Source organism: Camelus bactrianus, chromosome 7, assembly GCF_048773025.1.
Source record: "Camelus bactrianus isolate YW-2024 breed Bactrian camel chromosome 7, ASM4877302v1, whole genome shotgun sequence".
NCBI classification, from domain to species: domain Eukaryota; kingdom Metazoa; phylum Chordata; class Mammalia; order Artiodactyla; family Camelidae; genus Camelus; species Camelus bactrianus.
This window is the reverse complement of record NC_133545.1, coordinates 46,192,837-46,217,413: the sequence shown is the minus strand read 5'-3', so window position 1 is coordinate 46,217,413 and position 24,577 is coordinate 46,192,837. Positions and strand designations below refer to the sequence as shown.

The 24,577-nt window shown below is 35.7% G+C and overlaps 1 protein-coding gene across 3 annotated transcripts; it reads left to right on the top strand.

Annotated features, from left to right (window-relative positions):
* The first annotated feature begins 2,884 nt into the window (after positions 1–2,884).
* Positions 2,885–23,543, top strand: NUP42 (nucleoporin 42). Of its 3 annotated transcripts, none has more exons than XM_010968616.3 (7): positions 2,885–3,101; positions 5,284–5,512; positions 6,938–7,032; positions 10,092–10,168; positions 10,930–11,016; positions 13,024–13,108; positions 14,728–23,543. In XM_010968616.3, exons 1-7 carry the CDS (start codon positions 2,984–2,986, stop codon positions 15,303–15,305), a joined length of 1,269 nt encoding a protein of 422 aa, XP_010966918.2. In that variant the 5' UTR covers positions 2,885–2,983; the 3' UTR covers positions 15,306–23,543. The 3 variants fall into 3 exon arrangements, with proteins under 3 accessions (XP_010966918.2, XP_045361602.2, XP_045361603.2); XM_045505646.2 differs by having other exon boundaries at positions 2,958–3,228; XM_045505647.2 differs by having other exon boundaries at positions 2,958–3,329.
* The last annotated feature ends 1,034 nt before the right edge of the window (positions 23,544–24,577 follow it).

Genomic DNA, 24,577 nt, shown 5'->3' with positions numbered 1-24,577 from the left:
CAGCTACAAAACAAGCCTCAGTAAATTTAAGGAAAATGAAATCATATCAAGCATCTTTTCCAATCACAATGCTATGAGACTAGAAATCAACTACAAGGGGGAAAAAACTGCAAAAACCACAAACATGTGGAGGCTAAATAATATGCTGCTAACAACCAATGGATCACTGAAGAAATCAAATACCTAGAGACAAATGAAATGAAAACACAATGATCCAAAACCTACTGGACGCAGCAAAAGTAGTTCTAAGAGGGAAGTTTATATTGATAATAGGCGTACCTCAGGAAACAAGAAAAACCTCAAACAGCCTAACCTTACACCTAAAGGAACTAGAGAAAGAAGAACAAACAAAACCAAAGTTAGTAGAAGGAAAGAAATCATAAAGATCAGAGCAGAAATAAATGAAATAAAGAGTTAAAAAAAAAAAGGAAGAAAGAAAAGATCGATGAAACTAAAAGCTGGTTCTTTGAAAAGATAAACAAAATTGATAAACCTTTAGTCATACTCATCAAGAAAAAAAAAGAAAAAGTCCCAAATCAATAAAAATCAGAAATGAAAAAGGAGAAATTGCAACAAACACTACAGAAATAACTAAGGATCATAAGAAACTATTACAATCAGCTATATGCCAATAAGAAGGACAACCTAGAAGAAATGGACAAATTCTTATAAAGGTACAACTTCCCAAGACTGAACCAGGAAGAAATAGAAAATATGAACAGATCAATTACCTGTGATGAAATTGAATCAGTAATTTAAAAATCCAACAAACAAAACTCCAGGACCAGATGGCTTCACAGGTGAATTCTACCAAACATTTAGAGAAGAGTTGACACCTATCCTTTTGAAACTATTTCAGAAAATTGCAGAGGAAGGAACACTTCCAAACTCATATGAGGCTAGCATCACCCTGATACCAAAACCAAAGATATCACAGAGAAAGAAAATTACAGGCCATTATCACTGAAGAACATAGATGCAAAAAATCCTCAATGAAATTCTAGCAAGCACAGCAATTTATACTTTTGAAAATCACAATGTGAACATGAAATTTTAATATCTTGAAAAAAATTGTTGCTATCAAAAAGCTAATTATATGACCTAGCTTTCAAAAACCTAACACAGTGTCATGGAAACTTTTGAGTCATGAAAATAAGCCATTTTTAAAAGCAGCAGTCTATTCCTTTTGCTTCATATACTGTTAACAGCAAATATTGGATTTGCTCCATAGGCCAGGATTAAGGAGATACTTGAAGGAAATTTTGCTTTTTAAGGGTAGTACTTGTAACACACCAACAACTTAAGAAAATTGAATCCACTCCATGATGGCACAAAACACAGTTCTCATAAAGTCTTAATAATTTGGTAATATGAAAGGATATTTCACGGGTAGCATCATTCAACATATGATAAATTGTTCCTTTAAATAACACCCTTTCTATATTTGCCCAAAAGATTAAAAGCTTGAATCTACCTTCATCTTTCTAATTTCCCTCCTTCCCAGGTGACTCAGACTATTTTGGGAGGAATAAAAATAAAAATCTATACTGGGAAACTGTCTGAAATGTTATTCTTACTAACTAGAAAGTTTTTTTACTTTCCAGAGCTGTAAGACTCTTTGTGATAACAAAGCTGTAAAATGGGGTTCAAGGTGTGGTTTATTCAATTCTTGTAGGGGGTTTCCCTGACTTTATCTTCCAATCCTCTGTTGAATTTGTTTCTCCTATCCATGTTTAGTTTCCAAGAGCACTTCCTTTTTATGGTTATTCTTTTATATAGCATGCTGTTCTTGTCTCAAATGGTTCGGTAAAGTTCTTTGTACTTTATACACTTGTAACTCAACCATAAGTTGTTTTTAAAATAAATGAATTCAACTGAGTAGAAAAATAATAAACTAGGTTGCACCAGTTATTCCCAGTGCTCTTGTGGATTCCACTGTCCTCAAAAGCCAAAGTTTATGAGCAAGAACAACTGCCAGTCATCCCAAACCACCAACACTCAGATTTATGGTGCAACAAGAGACTGCAAACCAGAGGAACTGTAGGGTGTCTCACCACACAAAGGAAAAGTGGACTTGTGGGGAAGGTGGTTGGAGTTTAGGTAAAATTTAAATGAAATAGTTTTGATAGTCTTCAAGCAAAGTAGATATGTGTAAAAAGGCATTAACATCAGATCTGGAGTGAGAAGAGGATGTAGAGTCATGTTTCCTTGAAAACTACAAAGTTAAGAAAACGTGAAACGTTCTTTTCAGGACCCCCTTATCTGCAGTTCTGTGAGCTGTTAGAAACCGAAGCTGCTCCTCTGTCACGAGGTGTCCTAAATCCTCCAGGAAAGAGTAGGATGTTTCATTCTTACTGATACAATTTCAAACAGCAACATTTACGTGTACTTCAACGAAGTGAAGGTTTCATTGTATAAGAATGTAGTAGTCATACAAAGACGAGATATGATACTTTTTAGTTACAGTTTGTCCTTAAAAGAAACTTTCCTATTATCGTTACAACTGGCTTCATCTGACACTGTTAATCCATCCTGAGCAGTGGCTGGGCAGATTTTCACTCTCAGAAGTTACAAATAAAAAGTACAACTAGGTCCCTCAAACCACAGCTAATCTTCCTCTCAGGACCTCGCTGAAGTTGTGGGTTTGGCTGACCAGCTTTCCTCTCGTTTTGGACCTCAAGCCTTCCTTGAAGTCCGAGGACCTGCACAACGGTTCAAGGAGCCACTTCCTCCACGTAACCGTTCAAGCATCCCGCCTTCCCAGGCCACGCTCAGCGCGTAAGGGACGGCTCCGCTCTCTTCAAATCCTATTGGGTAAACCCCACGCCTCGCATCGCACTGGAGGCGGGACAAGAGAGAAAGGACGTTTCCCAGGCGCGAGAAGATGACGTCACAGTAGCGGATCCGTGATCTACGCTCGCTTTGGGCTCTCCGCTTGCTCAGGGTGCCGAATGAAGACCGCTCCGTCCGCGACGTCGTCGCAATGACCATTTGTCAGTTCTTCCTTCAAGGCCGATGCCGCTTTGGAGACCGGTGCTGGAACGAACATCCCCGCGCCGGGGGTGCGGGCGGAGGACGGCAGCAGCAGCAGCAGCCCTCAGGTGACGTTATCCTGAATCCTTCGACACTAGCGGAACTGGGGAAGGCCTGCGTCGGGACCGGCCAGCGAGAAACGGGCGTCTCTGGTGGGGCCCGCCGCTGGGTACCGCGCCCCGCCGCACAAGTCAGGTGATGCGGACATGCCCGCGTCATCCCCTCGCCCCGCCCCGCTCCGCCCTCCGACGTTTGTAATCCGTGTATTGGGCTCTCGGTCGGATTTTGTTGAGCGGGTGAGGACAGGGGCTTGGTCCTGGGTACTAATTCAAAACAGTGACTTTTTAAGTCGGAATTACCTATCAAAACTACCTTGTCCTTGGGTGACATTGGTTCGGAGAATTAGCGTAGATCAACCGAAATCCCTCTCTTGTTTACTACCCGTCTGGGTACTTGTTTTTTTCCCCTTACCCTTTGAATAGAATTTTTTCTAAACTTTTCTGGGGAGAGAGTCAACTGGGCTCAGAATCAGGACTCTTTGGGGAAGTCATGAACTCCTTTGAAAATCTAATAAAAGCTACAGAGCCATACCTCAGATAAATGCAAATACTTAAAAAATTTGGGTAAGATCAGGAGAGTGAGATGCCCAATTAAGAACTCTGGGCTATAAGGGAAAGGGGGTGGAAGGCTACGTTGACCTGCTCCCTGGGTCTAAGTCATTGTCGAGGCTTTTGGACTCTTTCACTAAACCAATTGTGGATGGTGTAAAAAAGACTGTCTTTGAGGAGAGGAGGGGTCTGACATGAAACTGTAAGTGCAAGGTTTTAGAAGTGAGATTAATAGTTAGGTTCTCTTAGGATTGGAACTTAGTCCTTAAAGGTATCACAAGATACTGACCACGTCTCCCCTCACTTTCCTCCTTAGGGCTATTCATCTGACCCTTAAACCTTGTGTTGCATTGTGATTTCATGTCTGATCCCTCTTCTGGAAGATAGTTTTCTTGCATCATTCAGAATTGGTCTTGTGAAATATTCGAAACCCAAAGTTAGGACTCAGGATCTGATAAATGTGAGTGTATTTCCAGGAGCAACAATACGTAATAGCTGACATTCTGTGGAGACTCACTCTAATGTAGTCATTAGAAAATAAATGTTGGATGGATAGATTGAAGAATTTTAAAAGTGTAAATAAAACTCATCAAGTGAACAGTGTATTTAGCACCCAGAAACAAATGAATGCTTAAGGAATTAATACGTATGAAGGCTGAACTCTATATAGGAAGGATGGAATTAATTTCTTCAGTTGTATCATCCCTGCAAAGGATTTTGCTAGAAAAATAAAATATCATTAACTCTGACTTGAAGAATCTGGTCTAGCAGTCTTCTCCCATTTCTCTTTGGTTTTGTTAAGTAGTTTTAGAATTGGGAGATGAATTTTTTATAGAGGAATATATCTCCTATCACTCCATTTTTTAATATGCATATTCGATGGCATATCTCCTAATTCAGTCAGAAACAAGGTCCATTATCTCAGTCCCAACTAAGAAGTGACGAGTAAATAAGATAGCTGAAGTGATAAGATTTTTTTTTAATATAGAGATAGAAGAGAATCCCGTTGGCTCATTTTGATGGTTATAAAATCCTAGAAATCAGCTCATAATAGAGGAACTCAACGCACTTTGTTCACATGTAAATTACCTCTATAATCTTATAAAAGGCAGGTAAGTAGATATTGTTTTCTTAGAGGGAAGACTGAGTCAAATAGATTTAAGCATCTATTCAAGAACAGAGGGTAGAAACTAATCTTTAATATTCAACAAACGCCTTAATACATTGTACACTTTTCAGATTTTACTACTATATATGGCCCAGTTGGGAAGCAGAGAACGATAAAGATACAGATTTTTATTCTGAAGGAACTCATGACTGAGGAGGATACATGTCATCTATCCACTTCAATATCAAACAGTTGTTTACTTAATAAGTTAATGTCAGCTAAATTTTGTAATATGTCATTTTTCTATGTATTTACAGTTCTCTCAGTCTTGTTAAGTTAGACCATTCTGTGATTTGTTGATAATACACTTAACTATATGAATTGAAAATGAAGAGTTTTGTAACTTATAATGAGTGGAATTGTAGTGCTTGTTGAATCTTGCATAATGTCTGGAAATAATAAGATAAAAAAATGAAAATTTTCAAGATTTAAAAAGGGAGTTGGTAGTAAAATAATTTATTTTGTTTCCTTCAGGTAGTAACAGACGTGGATGGAATAACACCAGCCAGAGATATTCCAGTGTTATCCAGCCATCCAGTTTCTCCAAATCTGCACCATGGAGGGGCAGCAGAGATCAAGAAAAGCCATCTTTTGGTTCTTTTGATTCTGGAGCTTCAACTAGCAGGAACAGGGGGTTTGGATTGTCTCAGAACCCATTTGCTTCACCTAGCTCTGATGAGCAGAAAGATGAAAAGAAACTTCTGTAAGTGAAAACCTTCAGAAAAATTACTACCTATTTGCTTATTTTTTCAACAGTACCTACAATATTTTCTTTAAAAAAGAAGTAATATTATTATTATTTTAATTATTTAAAAAATCAGAATAAGTAAAAAGAAGACAAAGCATCCATGATCAGAGATGACCACTATTTTGCATGTAATTAATAGACTTTATTTCACTTAAAAATGTCATCTTTCTATATCAATACAGTGCCCTCTTAGGGCTAATTATGCTTATCCCATTTTTCTATTGATAACACCATATTGTGAATATCTTTATAGGGCAGCCCTGCTCAAATTTGATGCAAATTATGAGTTCTTAACAAAGTATGAGGTGATTTAAGGTAACTTGTGATCTTGGAGTTCACTTACAGCATCTTTTCTTTTTCTTTCTTAAACTTTTACTTCAATTGCCTCATGCAAACTGATTTCATTTGATTTTCTTCATTATTGTGGAGTAGATTTCTTATAATTTATTGAGAACATTCGTGGTAGAATTTATGACTGGTGCCAAAACTGTGCCTGGCTGTCTGTAACTATTCCTCAGCTCCCAGCTCCTAGGACAGAACTTAAATATACTTATTAGTCTTTTATAGCCCATAACCAGATTAGAACTAGTTGTAAATATTTTGAGCCATGTACCATATACAATTGGTTAAAATAAATAAATAAATTTAAAAATAAACAAAACCCTCCTTCCTATATTCAAGATTGTTGTAAAAATCCTAAATTTTATTATTATGATCTTATTATCAATTATTATTCTTATTTTATTAATTTTACCATTCTAGAATGGGAGGATATATTTAATTTAGAGCTGAATCTATCCATGACTTTGCCAACAAATCAACTATATGGACATGGATTTGTTTCCCTTTTTGCAAAATGTGAGAATTAGACAAAATATCTTTAAATATTTTGTGATTCTTTATTACTTACTGCTTTTATGATAATGAACAAAGAAAGATTAAAATTCGTGTTGTGTGTTTTCCTGTATTTTAGTTCAAGATATGTATGCTATGATAGTTCTCACTTAATAAAGGTGTTGGTGGAGCGTGGGTATAGCTCAGTCATAGAGTACATATTTGGCATGCATGAGGTCCTGGGTTCAATCCCCAGGACCTTCATTTTAAAAAAAAAAATTTTTTTACTAAATGAAAAAAAATGTATTGGTTAACATTCCCTTGTACTAGAAAACCAAAATTATTAATTTCTTTGATATCGTAATATTTATAATCATGAAATGTAGCTCATTTCTATAAGCTTCTGCTCTAAAGAACATTCTTCAGAAAGTAAAATGGAAAAATCTAAAATTATATATTTACTACAATTTAAAATTTCAATCATTGTAAATTACAAATTTTTACAAGAAAAAAAAAGATCTTATACCTTTTTTTTTTTTAATTCAGGGAAGGAATTGTAAAAGATATGGAGGTTTGGGAATCATCAGGACAGTGGATGTTTTCTGCTTATTCACCAGTGAAGAAGAAACCTAATATTTCAGGTAATTGAGAAATTGTGTGTGTTTTTAAGTATGTTTTACAATTGTTATTTTCTAAAACCAAGACTATGTCAAATAAAGAAATTAACCACAAACTTAGCTACAGTAGGAGATTTTGGACATTGTTTAAAGCAGAACTTCATAATTCAGAGATTAAGGTTGGAAGATACAATTCTTTTAAGATATATAGATCCCTTGAGAAAATAGTAAAATCAACCCCCCCCCCCCCACACACACACACATTTTCAATACTGAAGTGCAAGAATAGGCTCTGCTTTCTTGGTTCCCTGTAGATAGAACTTCAGAATCCCTTAGCTGCCTGATTCTGTTCTCTTTCTTCCCTATCTTTTTTTCTAATGTTAGTTATTTTTTTATAAAACTTGTTGAGAAGTGTCCTAAAGATAATATTTGAAGGTAAGGAGCCTTAGCTGGGCTATGGAGATAGCATTTCTTTAGAATACCCCTTTCCTTCCCATTTTCTTTTATCCATAGCCCTTTTTGGGCTGAAAGCTAGATCACCACAGTTTTCTAAGCCCATTCTGGCTGGTCCTGGACCCTGTTAAGAGAACAACAGGAACCTAGAAGATGAGAGCCCTTTCAGTCCCTGAGAACTCTGGAATATCTATCTGTCTCAGCTCTACCTGCTCATTATCTGTGAGCATTTGTGTCCACCACTCCTTAGTTGTTTATTCTCTTAATCATTCAACAAATACTTACTGAATTTCTTTTGTTCCAGACCCTATTTAAAGTGCTTAGGAAATAGTGATGAGTAAGACAGACGATCCCTCCCTTAAGAAGCTTATGTTCTTGGGAGAGAGGCAATAAGTAATAGAAATAAATAAGATAATTTTAGATAGTGATTTTTTCTAAAGAAACTAATTATTAAGCCTTTTTTTTTTCATCAATTCAGAATTGAACCTAATGCCTTACATCCTAAAGCAATGATTCTCAATTTGGAATGTAGATTCCTAAGCAGGGTTGCCAGATAAAATATGGGACACTCAGTTAAATTTCAGATAAACAATGAGTAATATTTTTAATATATGAATATTCCATGTAGCATTTGGGACATACTTATACTAAAAAGTATTTGTTGTATGTTGGAAATTCGGGTTTAACTGGGCGTACATTAGTAGTATTTGCTAAATCTGGCAACCCTATCCCTGAGATCCTTTTAGGGGCTGTAGGAGTTCAGAAGTATTTTCACAATAATACTAAGACATTAATTGCCATTTTTACTGTGTTGACATTTGCACTGTTGATGCAAAAGCAGTGATGAGGCAGAGACAACAAACTGTACTAGCAGACCGTAGTCTATAAAAAAATTTCCTAATGCCATTTTCACTTAAAAATGTTTCTGATAAGGAGGTAAAAATTTAAAAATTACTAATTTTATTAAATTTTGATCTTTAAGTACACACCTTTTAAATATTCTATGTGACAAAATGAGAAGGATACATAAAGTAACATTAACAAATATGCATTTTTTGATATTGTAAGATGACATATGCCAGCATTTAGAGGTTCTGGATAACTCAGTGAACCAGTGTTTTCCAGATAACCAATGTATGATATTACAAAATTATGAATAGTTGAAAAATCCATTCTAAGTACAAGATAAACCACTGCATTTAATGTAAAAGTATACAAAGTTATTAATGTGATTTGACTTCACATTATAACTAACCTTTAAGAAACTACCACCTGTCCGGTTTTGGTATAGTATCAAAGAAGAATATCCACAATTATCTGAAAAGGGCATAAAAGTCATCCTTTCCCAGCTACACATCTGTGTGAGATAAGATTTTCTACATACACTTCAACCAGGCAATGTATTGCAACAGATTGAAGCAGATTGAATAGCAGAAGGAGATACAATAATCCAGCAGTCTTCTATTAAGCTGAACATTAAAGAGGTTTACAAACATAAAACAATACCGCTCATATCACTAAGTTGTTTTTTTTTTAGGTTTTTTTTTAGTGGGGGGCAAGCTAATTAGGTTTATTTATTTAATTATTTTATTATTAGTAGTATTTTTTAATGGAGATACTGGGGGTTTGAACCTAGGACCTCGTGCATGCTAAGCATGGGCTCTACCACTTGAGCAATACTCTCCCCCCTCATATCTCTCCATTTTTATTTTTTGTTTTGGAAAATAGTTTTCTCATTTATGTTGATATATAATTGATTTCTTATTTTTAAGTGAATTAGTACTTTCTACATTTTCAGTTATCATTTCAAATATGGTAAATACCAATATATGTAACCCATGTAAGCAAAAGCTCTGGGATCCTTAATAATTTTTAAGAATGTGAATGGATCCTGAGACCAAAAAGTTGGAGAATCACTGTCCATAGGCATCCCTTATAATGAGTTAACTTATCCTTTCCTGCTTAAATGATTCTGCTTTTGCACCACCCTTGAGAGAACTGAGGAAATAGTCACTCAAATCATTTTCTGTCTTCGTGGTTCAGATGAGTAACAGCTGAAAGGAGGAGAAACCACACAGGCAGTGTTTCTTTACCTGGAGTGATTATCCATTCTGAGGAAGCAGAATAGGAGCTGAGTCCTGAATGAAGAGAAGATTTGGGGGAAAATATTCCTGGCAATACAGTAGCTAGTGCAAAGGCCCTGGGGATAACAGGGTTGGCATGTTTGAGGACTAGTGAGGCCTGCATTGCTGGAGGAGAATAAACGAGAGAAAGAGTGATATGACATAAGTCCAGAAAGGCAGCCAGGCTATTTGCTTTTCAGTTTTTGTTTATTTTAGTTTCTGACATACAGAATATCTTTTTTTAGAAGTTTGAAACTATATGTAGTCAACTCCTTCTTTTTATTTTCTTTATTCCTTCCATGCCATTTATCATTAGAAAATTTTCCTCCTTCAAGATTAACTAACCAACTGTATTTTATTCTAATTTTATACTTTATTGAATAGAGTGTAGGCTTTGAAATTTTTCTAATGATCACCATTAGCATATTTTCCTATCTAGCACCTCTCGTTTTACTCTACTATCAAAAGTTTTGGTTTTTAAAGATTCCAATTGATTCCTCACTTCAGGTTTTACAGACATTTCACCAGAGGAGTTGAGACTTGAGTACCATAACTTCTTAACCAGCAATAACTTACAGAGTTATGTAAGTTTCTTTCCTATTCATCTATCTAACAGATTAGTCATTAATTATTATCTTTTCTGCAGTAGCTTTCTTGTATGTTGGCAAAATGGTCGAGGTCCATAATTTTTTTCAGAACAGGGCTATTTTATTTTCTAAATTAGTTTCTTTGAAATTTGGTTGGTTATCTAAATAGTATACTTTGACTGTAGTAACTAGGAATGTCATTATTTTTATTACCAATTATCCAGCAATCAGTCCCAGAAATCAAACCCTTTCATCATTTGACAAACATTTATGAAGCATATCTTAGGTGCAGACACCATGATGAATGCTAGAAAAACAAAGTTAAATAAGATGCAGTCTGTTATACAGATTAACATTCTCACATATCAAATATCAAAAAAATTAAAAAGCTGGGCTTGTATAAGTTTGGTGCCTAAAGGAAATGACATAAACTGTATTTTCTATTGTCTACAGTCAGTGTCAGGCATTTCAACTAGTACACATGTTCATCTCCTATCCAAATATAACTAACTTTATGCTGCCAGGTACTTGTGATCTTAATTAGATGATACAAGGAGTTGGAGAACAGGGTGAGGGGACCACAGCTGGAATATCTTTGGCAAGTAGGGGTAGGTCAATGCAAATTTTACAAGTTATGGTCCATAAAAATGTTTTACAAAACTTGTGACTTTGGACGTAAAGACATGAAGTTGTTGTTGGAGAAAGTAACTTAAAAATACTCGGTAATGACTCATTATTTTTCTGTTTTCTCTCTTCAGCTAAATTCCATCCAACAGTTAATAAATCAATGGAGGAACAGGGTAAATGAACTGAAAAGTCTAAATACATCAACTAAAATAGCTTTGGTGAGTAAGTACTGGAGAATTTTCTACAGGGAGGTGTCTTATTTATTGCTTTTTGCTGAGAATTTTCATTTTGGATTTGGAAAGCAAAGCTAAAATTCTCTGTCAAGAATTATAATGCACACATTCTCAAGAACTATATTATCATTTAGAGTCAAGGTTCTGGAATTGCTTTCTCTCTCTTCCTCAGTCAGAAAAGCGCAGATAATTATGCTTTTCTAAAACTATTTCTAGGATGAAATTTTAACCTTTGGTGGTACTAGTTTTGAAAATTAGAAAATAATACGTAAATTCAAGTGTTCCAGGTTATCAGCATTTAGAAAGAAATTCCCTCAAAAAAATGATATGAATGCACATTTAGACTAATGCTTACTTTTGTGACTAAAGGACACTTACCATATGCTCCTTGCCTTATACAGAAATGCCTTTAGGAGATATCCAATAATACATGCTTCTACTGTAGCATATTCATTATCTCTGTCAATAAAGTTGATCTTTCTACCCCATAAAAAGTTCTTAAGAACATTACTCTAAGATATTTACATTTAGAATTTAATATTTCCAGTTTCCTAGGTGGTTTTTCTTTCTACTTTCTGAAAAAAGGTTATGAGAGTAGTAGCTGCCTAAACTTAGTGACTTCATGAAAGTCCTAACACCCTATTCCTTTCTTAAATATGTGCTTGTAAGTAACTAGACTGTTGTGCAAGCTAATTTCTCCCATCTTTCAGTTGTTGTAATGCCATTTGAATTTAGTAGGACTTCTTGGAAGTATTCTGTCCTTAGATGAGAAGTGGTCCACATCACCATTGCTGAGAGCTGACGTAGAAGGGATAATTTAGTGGAAAGAACTTCAGAGCTTCCTTCAAAGTTGGAAGCTCCATGTTCTTTGCTAGTTTCCTAGGGACCCCTCTGTAGGTGAGGATCTTGGACAGCCCACCTACAACTGGCTTAGCATGTATCAGTATTTTGTTCTTTATGCTGAGTAGTTCATTCTTTATACTTTTAATCCATTATATAGATTTTATGTAATTTGTTTATCCACATACCTGTTAATGAATACTAAACTGAGGGAGAGAAGCTAGATTAAAAAAAAAAAAAGAATACATACTATATGATTCCATTTATATGAAATTCTAGAAAAGACAAACCTCATATATAGTTAATATAAAGTAGATGAGTGGTTTTCTGTGGCCAGGGTTTGGGAGAGGGTTGACTGGAAAGGGACATAAGGGAACTTTTATGAGTGATGGAAATATTCTAAATCTTGATTATGGTGGGTATAAGTTTGTCGAAACTCATTGAAATATAGATAGATAGTTTTTTTTAATAGATGCATTTTATTGAATGTAAACTATACCTCAGTAAAATTGATTTTTTTAAAAATGTGATTGAGGCTTCCAAATGAGAGAAATCATATCTGCTTGGGTTGATTAGGAAAGGTTTCTTGGTGGTCAGGAGAAAGGGAAAAGTTCCTTGAAAGGAAATCAAGATTTCAGTAAGCAGAGATGAAAGACATTTCTAGAGCAGGAGATAGTAAGAGCATAAAACATTTTCAGGGAATAAATAAGAAATGTTTAATAGATTTTAGTAGTATGCTTTCAATAATGTAATTGTGAATCAACTTCAGTTTAGGCGTTACTGTAAGTAGACTGGGTAGCCTTTAAAGGTCCCTTACCTAATATCTAGGTTTCTTGGTAAATGCAGATCAACCTGTAGACACTAAAATGTGTTATTTAAAAGTATTTTTCTTTGCATATGATCATTGAAGAAATGTAGAACATGTTTAAAAAGCATAAATAAAATTAAAATTACTCATAGTTTATGAGTCAATCACTCAACTCATTGAGGTTTGTCCTTTTTTTTCTATGCATATTCATTTTTGAGCATTTTTCTATTTTAAACAGTTAACTTCACATTTTTCAGTGCACATTTTAAAAATTGATTTTGGCTATAAAGTGTATACAAAAGGTACTTGAGAATTATTCATTTGCCTACTTTTTTTTTTAATAGCTCTCTGATGTAAAGGATGGAGTAAATCAAACAGCACCTGCATTTGGATTTGGCAGTAGGCAAGCAGTGACATTTGGGTCACCAGGTAAATGATAAAGTAATGCAAGACTTTACTGATTTAGAAAAATAAGATTTTATGGGTTTCACATCATAAAGCCTGAAGGCTTGTTAAGTGCTATTTTAAATCATCCTTACAAATTATACCATCTTCCATAATAGAGCTTCAAAGAATTTGGCTCTTCAAATATTCACATTATGGGGTCCCAGAAGGAGAAGAGAGAGAAGGAATTTGAGAAAATTTGTGAAGAGATAATAACCGAAAACTTCCTTAACTTGGGAAAGGAAACAGTGACCCAAGTCCAGGAAGCACAGAGTTCCACACAGGATCAACCCAGAGAGGAACACACCAAGGCACATAGTAATCAGCCTGACAAAAATTAAGGATAAGGAGAAAATATTAAAATTAGCAAGAGAAAAGCAACAAATAACATACAAGGGAACTCTCATAAGGCTATCAGCTGGTTTTTCAGCAGAAACTCTACAGGACAGAAGGGAGTGGCGAGATATATTTAAAGAGATGAAAGGGAAAAACTTACAGCCAAGAATAATCTATCCAGCAAGGCTCTCATTCAGATTTGATGGAGAAACCAAAAGTTTCACAGATAAACAAAAGCTAAAAGAATTCAGCACCACCAAACCAGCTTTACAACAAATATTACAGGAACTTCTCTAGTCATCAAATCATAAGAAAAAAGAACAAAAAGAAGAAAGAGGAAAAAAAGACTACAAAATATTTCTTTGGCAATTCAGGGTCTTTTATGGTTCCATAAGTATTTTGGAATTGTTTGTTCTAGCTCTGTGAAAAATGTCATGAGTATTTTGACAGGGGTTGCATTAGATCTGCAGATTGCTTTGTGTAGTACAACCATTTTGATAATGTTGATTCTTCTAATCCAAGAGCACAAGATATCTTTCCAATTCTTTGTATCATCTTCAATTTCCTTCATCAATGTTTTACACTTTTCAGAGTGTAGGTAACCTCCTTGGTTAAATTTATTTCTAGGTATTTTGTTGTTTTTGATGCAATGGAAATGTTTATGTCAGTTATAAAATTCTGGTTTTTGAAATTTAGAAAAGGTGACTGAAGGGCCAAAAACAAAACAAAACAACAACAGCAACAAAAGAAAAAAAAAAAAGAATTTGGCTCTTTGAGCATTTGTGAAATGAGGGCTAGAATGGGCATGTTCTTAGAAAGACCCTGTGGCTCAGGCTTTAGAAGTATATTTTAGGAATAGTTTTTCAAGAGTTTCATAGGAATACATAACTATGGTACCAGCACCTTTAAGGACTTTCTTGTCCCTGTGTATAATAGCATAGTATTGTTCTTCAGTGACAGCTCCAGTAAGATGGGGGGACAAGCTGGAAGTGAAGATTCACTCCCTAATACCTGGGGTTTCTCAAGAGCTACCTCCTTGAGTAAAGGTAAATTACAGCGCAAATGAGATCAGTGTAGCAGAAAGGTAGGACAGCAGGAGTTAGTGGTTGTAGCTTCTTGTTTTCACTTTTGTCTTCTCTTCTTCCTTCCAACAAGTTTCTCATCATCAAAACATGGCAGAAATAAGACAAAAAGAGGGAAGGAGATAGTAATATGGCTCCAGTTTCTGACATTAATAGATTCTTTTTTTCTTTCTCTGGTTTTTATAGGTTTTCCAATGAATAATAATAGCAGTGATAATGCTCAGAATTTTAGTTTTAAACCAAGCTCTGGATTTGCCACTGCCCTTGCTGGAAGCCCTTCTGTGTTCGGGAGTGCTCCGGCATTTGGAGCCGCACCCTCTGCCAGTTCTGCCATCACAACTTCTGCTCCAACTTTTGGGCGTGGTAAACCCGAAATCACGTCTGCTGCTTCATTTTCATTTAAAAGCCCTGCAGCTTCTGGTTTTGGATCATCTGGATTTTCAGGACTTCCAGCTTCCATGGCAGCAGGCCCTACTGGAGCTCCAGTGGCCCCAGCCTTTGGAAGTGGCAGTTCTGTGGCTGGTTTTGGTAGTCCAGGCTCACATTCTCTTACTGCTTTTTCCAAGTCATCCGGTGACACTTTTGGAAATAGCAGCATATCCACCTCCCTCCCAGTCTCAAATGGTAGCACCACAACAGATACTGTATTATTCACACCCAAGGATCAACTAACAGCAGAAGAACTGGAACAATTTCAATCCAAGAAATTTACTCTGGGAAAAATTCCATTAAAGCCACCACCTGTGGAACTTCTAAATATTTAAAAGGGCACTGTTAAATACAGACAAGAACAGCTTTTAAAATTGCTTCGAGTGGTTCATATGAAAGAACAAATACATACATATACACACATACGTATATATGTGTATATATACAAGTATATACACATATATATTTACAAGAAATGTAAACTTTCAGCAATAACATTAATGTAACATTTTTTTTCTTGAGCCTAACTATTTAAGTAAAATAGAACAAAAAGTACTCAGGAACAGATTTTTTTTAACTGTAATTATGAGTGGAACTGGAAAAACTATCAGTGTGCACTGAATAAAGTACGCTTCTCACTCTACATCACTTTACTGTCTTACCCTTTAAAGTTTTACCTTTAAACATTTTTTTAAGGAAGGAGACAATTTCTAGAGCCAGTAGGGAAATACTTAGCCAACTTATTGAATAAACATCAGTAACATGACTTCCCTTCATGTTGAAGATGATTCTCTTAAAGAGAGAAATAAAATTTTTTAAAGGGTGAAAAATGGATTTTTTCAGGAACTTGGAGGCATTTTTCCCTCATAATTTTTCCCCTCAGTTTTGGCTGTTTCATGGACCATATGAGTTTTCTTCAACAATTTTAGGCTAATTTTTATCTTAAGCTGATTTTTATCTTGGCCTAATTTTTATGTAATTCTTTTTATTCCTCACAGTATCCCATCAAGTGGATGGCTAGTAACAGGAATAGAAATTGTGATCTCATGTGAATAAATAGTGTATGTAGAGGGGTCAGGGTTCACCAGCTGTTTGTAGAGTTTCTATTAGAATTCTCAGATGTGCTTGGATCTCCCTGTGTCCTTAGATTGAGGGAGTAATATCTTGTGTATCTGATTGATCCAAGTAATCAAAGAGCTGTCATGAACTGAGGCATATGTGTCAGAGTTGTGTGCTGCTTTCTCAAGCCTCAAAAATCACACAGCACTACGAGAAGAGTTACCTAACATAGATCTGGTATTGAACTGATTTTAAGTGAAAAATAAATCTTTAGCTAATAAAAGATAAGCACTCCACATGATTTTAGTGTAAATGCAAAGGATTCAGTCCTCAGGGGACCTGGATTGTCACACTTTTTGAAAAACTGAATGACTCTCAGTTCTGGAACCCCAGCATTTGGAATAGAATCTACCCAAGGTGTGTATGTCTGAAACCATCCTTGTAGAGGTAAGTTCCTGCTTTGGTGTCAAGCTCTAAAGACTTTCCAGTGTTGTTTTTTTCAACTTACAGTTGACTCCTAGAGTCCTCCTACCCTGATGGAATGAACCCTGTGCTACCTGTCAATTGGTTACAGACTTACCAGCCTCCCTTGGGTCCCAAATAGATTTCCCAATGTCCTGGAAGCTCTGAGGATGCAGGTTAAGGGCCCAGTGTTTCTAAATTTGCCTGATTATAAGAATCATTTGAAGTACTGATTAAATAATATATCCAGAATAATATATCCATTGGGCTAGGCCTGGGAATATGTTTTCTACCAAGCATTTCATAAGATCCTTCAGGCAAATTTTGGAAATGAGCCCATCCAGCTGCATTTAGGCAACTTAGTAATATGCAATTTGCGAGTTTCTGTATAATCATTGGAAGTCTGTTTTCTACGCTTGCACACACACACACAATGTGGTTAATGAGCAAGGGACAGAATTGCACATAAAGTTTTATGACAAGTAAATGGATTTAACTGGCTTGATTATTTGATCACAGATTAAAATGGGAGAAATGTAACAGCTGAAAGCTGATTAGAAGGGGAGAGAGAAAACAAACTGATATTAAAACTATTTAAAATGCATGACATGATTTAGCTATACAGTATTCATAAGAGTAAAATAATTCAATCCAGTGTCCAACAGGAAATTGATTAATTGTGGTAGATTCATTTATTGGAATACTAAACAGCCTTTCTAAATGACCTAGAAGAATAGAGAATAACTTGGAAAGGTTTGCATTTTGTAGTCAATGAGCAAAAGCTTCTTATAAAATAGCATGCACAGTGTGGTCCAATTTGAGGGGAAAGTGTATATTCATGGGAGAAAAAAGCCTAAAAGTTTATAATGGCTCAGATGGGTTTTTCTTTTAATTGTGGTTAAAGAAAAAAAAAAACTTAAAATTTACCATTTTAACCATTTTTAAGTGTATAGCATTCAGTAGCATAACATTCACATTATTATGCAACAGATCTCAAACTGTTTCATCTTGTCACCCTGAAACTATACCCACTGAACATTACTTCTCCCTCCCTCCTTTCTGCAGTATTTGGCAATCAGATTACTACTTTATGTTTCTACGATTTGACTATTCTATTTATCTGTCTTTATGCCAGTACCATACTGTCTTAATTAGTGTTACACTCTAGTAGACTTTGGAATCAGGAAATGTGAGGCCTCTATCTTTATTCTTCTTTTTCAAAATTGGTTTGGCTATTTGGAGTACCTTGAAATTCCATATGAATTTTATGATTTTTTTCTACTTCTGCCAAAAAAAAAAACTGCCACTGGGATTTTGATATGGATTGTATTGAATCTGTACATTGCTTTGGGCAGTATGCACATTTTACCAATATAAGTGTCCCAAACCATAAGTGCAGTGTCTCCATTTATTTGTATTTCTTTTAGCAATGATTTATAGTCTTTCACCTATTTGATTAAGTTTATTCCTATGTATTTTGTCCATTTTGATGCCGTAGTAAATGGGATTGTTTTCTTAATTCCCTTTTCACATTAGCCATTTTTAGTGTATAGAAATGTAACTGATTTTTGTGTGTTGATTTTATATCCTGCTACTTTGCTGAAATTATTAATTGTAACAGATTTTGTGGTGTGTGTGTGTGTGTGTGAAGTCAGTTTTCTACATATAAGATCATGCAATCTGCAATCAGAGATAATTTTACTTCTCCCTTTCCAATTTGGGTGCTTTTTATTTCCTTTTCTTGTCTCACTGCTCTAGCTAGGACTTCCAGTGCTATGTTGAAAAGTAGTGAAGAGAGGGGGCATCTTTGCTTGGTTCCTGATCTTAAAGGAAAACCTTTCAGCCTTTCATGGTTGAATATGATGTTAGCTGTGAGCTTTTCATATATGAGTTTTATTATGTTGAGGTAGTTTCCATGTATTCTTGGTTTTTTTAATCGCTTTTATCATGAAAGAGTGTTGGTTTTGTCAAATGCTTATTCTGCATTAGTTGAGATGATCATGTAGTTTCTGTCCTTCATTTTATTAATGTTGTGTATTATATTGATTGATTTTCATATGTTGAACCATCCTTCCCGCACTCATGACCTAATTTATACCTAATTATCTCCCAAAGACCCCACCTCCAAATACCATCACATTGGTTGTTAGGGCTTCAACATAAAAATTTGGGTGAGGGGACACAAATATTCAGTTGGTTTTATTGACTTTTTTCTATTGTTTCTCTGTTCTCTATTTCATTTACCTCTGCTCTGATCTTTATTGTTTCTTCCATTCTTCTAAACTTGGGTTTAGTTTGTTCTTTTTCTATTTCCTCGGGTATAAAGTTAGGTTATTGAGATGGTTCTTTTTTAATGCAAGCATTTATCTCTATAAAATGCCTCTTATCACTGCTTTTGCTATATACCGTAAGTTTTGGTATGTTGTATATTTTCATTTGTTTCTAGATATTTTCCAAATTCCCTTCTAATTTCTTCTTTGATCCATTGGTTGTTTAAGAGTATGTTGTTTAACTTCTTTATATTTGTGGGTTTTCCTTCTGCTGTTGATTTCTAGTTTCATTCCATTGTGGTCAAAGAAGATAGTTTGTATGATTTCAATCTTAAATTTGATAAGACTTGTTCTGTGGCCTAACTGGTGGTCTACCCTGGAGAAAATGCATGTGCACTTGAGAATAATACATATTCTGCTACTGTTTGGTGAAGTGTCTATATGTGTCCATTAGGTTCAGTTTTTCTACAGTGTTGTTTTAGTCTTCTATTTCCTTATTGACCTGTTTGGTTATTTATTCATAACTGAAAGTGGAGTACTGAAGTATCCTACTATTATTGTGTTGCTGTCCATTTCTCCCTTCAGTTTTGTCAGTTTGCTTCATATATTTGGGAGTTCTAGGGTGAGGTGCGTGTACATTATAATTGGTGAATTGACCCTGTTATACAATGCCCTTCTTTGTCTTGTATGATAGTTTTTGTCTTAAAGTTTATTTTACCCAGGAGCAGGGGGAGGTTAGCAGTTATATGGGGGATTGGCATCAGGTTGGCTCATCCATTACCAGGAAACTAGCAGAGGGACACAACCCTCACCGCCCTTTGGCAAGCTATCGTAGTGAAGAAGTTCTGATCTAAAGCTAGAACAGCCATTAGCTAGGGCCTGGGACAAGTATGAGGAAGGTCAGTTGTGTGAGTAGGTCTAGGTGAAGCAGACATCAGTCAAGCAGGGGATGTACAGAGAGCAAGAGAACAGATACCGTGTGTAGCCTAATCACACAGTGTGTCTCTAGATCTACTGAATGTCTGTTATAGACAGCATATTTGTTGGATCTTGTTTTTTATCCATTCAGCCAATTGGTGTCTTTTAATGGGTACATGTAATCCATTTACATATAAAGAAATTACTGACAGGGAAGGACTTCCTATGGCCCATTTTGTTCATTGTTTTCTGTATATTTTATAACATTTTTGTCCCTCTTTTCTTCGTGATGCCTTGCTTTGTGTTTTGCTGATTTTTTTGTAGTGGCATATTTTGATTCCCTTCTCATTTCACTTTGTGTATATTCTATAATTTCTCTGCGATTACCACTGTAATTACATAAAATGTCTTAAGTTGTAATAATATATTTTAAACTGATAACAATGTAACCTCAATCACATATAAAAACTCTATTCGTTTACAGCTCTGCCTCCCCCACTTTATGTTACTGAGACTCAAATTACCTCTTTTAATATTGCATATTTATTAATACAGATTTATAACTACTTTTTATTCTTTTGTTTTTAAAAATTCTATATTAGATTTAAAAGTGATTTCTGCACCTATGTTACAGCACTACATAATTTTATATTTGTCTATGTATTTACCTTTATCAAGGAGTTTTATATTTTTGTATGGTTTTGGTTGCCATTTCTCATCCTTCTGCTTTAACTTGAAGGACTCCTTTCAGTATTTTTTTTTTTCAGCCAGTTTGTTTTTTCTTGACACCACGGTGCTCAGGCCTTGACCACATGCTTCCACAGTGGGCACAACCATTCCTTCCAATGCTGCTTCTTGGCCTTCAGGTTCCCCTTATGCTTGTTGAGCTGGCAGTGGAAAGCACATATTTTCTTGGGCTGCAATTCTGGGGGCTTGTGCTTCTTGCCCTTGTAGAATTTCCTGAGGTTCTCTTTCTGAGTCTGGCTAATGGTGGTGAGAACACAGGCGATGGATTTGCAAACAACTCAGATCTTAGAGAGTTTGGATGCTGCACAACCTATCACTTTGGAGACATGTGGCTGGGAGAGCTCCACCTTCAGGTCATCATGGCAACTCCTCCTTCTTCTTGCCTAAAGGGCTCAAGCCTTAATCTTGGCCTTGGCTGCAATAGCTACCACCTCTGCTACCTGCCCTGAGGGAAAGAGCCCATCAGCATTTCTCACAAGGTAGGTCTAGTGGCAATAGATTCCCTCAGCTTTTGTTTATCTGGGAAAGTCTTAATTTCTCCTTTGTTTTTAAAGGATGGTTTGGCTGGATGTAGTATTTTGGGTTGGCACTTTTTTCTTTCAGTACTTTGAATATATCCTCCCACTCCCTTCTAGCCTGCAAGATTTCTGCTGAAAAATCTTCTGGTAATTTAGTAGGAGCTCCCTTGTACATGACAAGTCACTTTCTCTTTCTGCTTTCAAGATTCTCTTTGTTGCTTTTGACAGTTTGATTATGATGTGTCTTGGTGTAATTCTCTTTAGATTTATCCTAGTTGGAGGTTTTTGAGTCTTCATAAATTTGTATTTCCATTTCCATTCTCAGATTTGGGAAGTTTGGGGCCAATATTTCTTTAAATAGGGTCTCTGCCCCTTTATTTTCTTTCCTTTTCTTTCCTTCCTCCCTTCCTCCCTTCCTTCCTTCCTTCCTTCCTTCCTTCCTTCCTTCCTTCCTTCCTTCCTTCCTTCCTTCCTCCTTTCTTTCTTCCTTTCTTCCCCTTCTTTTCTTTTCTTTGACTTCCATAATGTATATGTTGTTCTGCTTGATGGTATCCCATAAGTCCCTTATGCTTTCTTCATTTTCTTCAGTGTTTTTTTTTTTTGTTTTGTTTTTTTCTTTTTGCTCCTCTGTCTCAGTAATTTTGAAAGTGCTATCTTTGAATTCACTGATTCCTGGCTAATCAAGTCCAATGTTGAGTCCCTCTAGTGAATTTTTTAGTTCAATTATTATTTTCATTTCCAGAATTTCTGTTTGATTCTTCTTCATAGTTTCTGTCTTTGTTGATATTCTCATTTTTCCCATGCATCCTTTTCCTGATTTCATTTAGTTGTCTATATGTGCTTTTTTTTTTTTGAATCATTGAGCATCCTTGTGATGGTTATTTTGAATTTTTTGTCTGGTGACTCATATGTCTTCATTCCTTTAGGATCAGTTTTAGAAGATTTAGTTTGTTTCTTTAAATGGGCTGTGTTTCCTTCTTTCTTTGTATGTCTTGTTATCTTCTGTTAGAATTTTGGCATTTGAAGAATAAGCTCTCTCTCCCAGATTTTTCAGTATGATTTCATACTAGGGAAGACATTCTCCATTCAGCCCTGCTAAAGATTCTGGAGACCTCTCAAGCCTTTTCTAGGAAATGTGTCCTCTCTGGGCTTGTGTGTAATCTAAATGTTTTGCCTATTTCTATCCAGGAGCTCCCCCTGATGTCTGTCTGTGATACTGTGGCCTCTCTGGTGCTGTGGTATGCGCCACCTAGTGTCTGTCTGTGTTACTGCAGACTCTGGTACTTGATCACTTTTGTTCTTAGAGGCCAAGCTCCCAACCTAGCTCCTGGTTCTTGTCAATGCTGGATTCCGGCAAGATAGAAATCGGTCCCTTGGGCAGGCCAGCTAAAAGTCAGGATGTTAGACGTGCATTCTACTCTATGAGAATTAGGTGTTCTAATTGCTCCACATTGTGCCGGTGGAGGGGCTCTGGTGAGAGAGAATGCCACAAAGTTTCCTACCAGGCTTTCATGTGGTTGGCTCCTTGCCTGGAGCACAGGAACCTCTTAACTGGGTTCTAGGTTTTTCACATAGGCAATTGGTCCATGTATTGCTGTTAAATCCGTGTCTCCATGATGGAAGGAGTGTTGAGGGCTCCCTGTTCTACCAACTTGCTCTCACCTTGAGTAGCTCTAGTTTAATGAGTTTTTCCTAGGTGTCAACCGATGTTCTAAGTACTTTACATCTATTAGCTAATTTAATCCTCACACCCCTATGATCTAGGTGATATTATTATAATCCTCATTTTCTAAGAGAGAAAGCAGATAGATAGATAGATAGGGATGTTAATATAAAGATATTAAATGACCTATTCAAGAGTGCTCACCCAGAAAATGGTTAAATTGGAATTCAAACACAAGATTTAGAGGCCCATGCTTTTAACCCTATGCTAAGTTAGATTATGAATTTTTTTCTTTTTGGTTATCACCATTTTCTACAATACACATGCATTACTTTTGCAATACATGTATCTCCATTTTTCTTTATAGGCATGTAATTTGTGGGATGGAGCATAATGTTTTTAGATGGCAAAGCCTAAATTTTAGCAAGATTATTTTCTTTAGTGAAATTCATTACCCAAGATTTAAGATAAATGAATTATTCAGAAGATACAGACCTCTTATCCCTCTCTCCCTCCATAAGCTTCCAATTCCTTTTCTCATACCCTCAGTCAGAGAAAAGTGCACAAAATAGCCTATGACATTCTTCCAGCTGAGTTGATGGTATTTGCTTCTCTTTACTCCCTTCCAGCCCCATTCTTTCAGTTCTGCCTTTCTACTTTTGTCTAGCACTTTTAAAAAAGAACAATTAAAAGCCTTAAGAATGTGAGGGAGTCTTTTAAGAAGGATGCTTTAAAGTATGAAACAAATAAAGATCTTTTCTTTGCCATAATATTAGCTTATGTTAAGAATTATTGCAGAAGAAACTCAAGAGGTCCAGCTTCAATAATACTCATCAAGTGCAAATTAATAAGAAACACCACTTCATGCCCATTGAATTGGCAAAAATTAAAAGTCTTATAATAACAGGTGTTAATAAAGATGTAATATTGTAAAGACTTGTGAGTTGTTTTTTGATAGGAGTGTCGGTTGGTATAAGCACTTCAAAGAGCAGTTTGGCTATATCAAGTAACATTGAAGACGCACATCCTCTACAACCCAGAAGTTTCATTCCTCTGCAAGACCCTTACTCCTCTAAGTGTGGTCCTAGGACCACCAGCATCAGCACCATCTGGGAACTTAACACAAATGCAGAATCTCAGGCCCTATCCCAAACCTACCGAGTCTGAGTCTGCATTTTAACAAGATTTACCAGATGATTGTATGCACATGAACATATGAAGAACTACATACATACAGGTGGAAAGAGGAGACAGGTATAAAACTGTAAATAGTACTGTTTGTAGTAGCAAAACATTGAAAACAACCAGAAGTCCATCCACAGGATAACAGATACACTTTGGTATAAGGGATATAATCTGTACAACAACTCAAATTATATGTATAAACAGCCGAAACAGCGCAGGTGCAGGATGATGTGTGTGATACACCACTGAAAGTACCAAACAATGTTACATATTGTTTATGGATTTATAAATAGAGCAAAGGAATAACAACATGAGAATAATAAACACCAAATTCAGAATAGAGTTTATGTAGGAAGGGGAAAAAAATTAATGAGATTTAGGAGGCACATACGGGGGCTTTATATTTGTGGCTTTTTTTTTTAAGTTTAAACTCAATATGACAATAATAAATTTTGATAGAGTGGGTGATGAGTGCATAGTTATTCAGAGTCCAGAGTGCTGACCATTACACTGTGGAACCCACCTGAGTGCATAGTTATTCATTGTATTATTTTCTATTCTGTGTACTTGAAATAAATTTACAAATTTTTAAAGATTTAATTTAAAAAAAAAAAGGAATGCCTTCTTTCTCACCCTAAATTGTGTATTATCAAGTAGGTTTTAGATTTCTAAAGTGATCACTGTGAATCAATTGTATGTATCACTGTGAGTCAAATTGTATGCAAGTCTTTTGAATTAAATATTCCACTCTGATAAAGTTTGTCATTCAAGTGCTGAGGTACAAG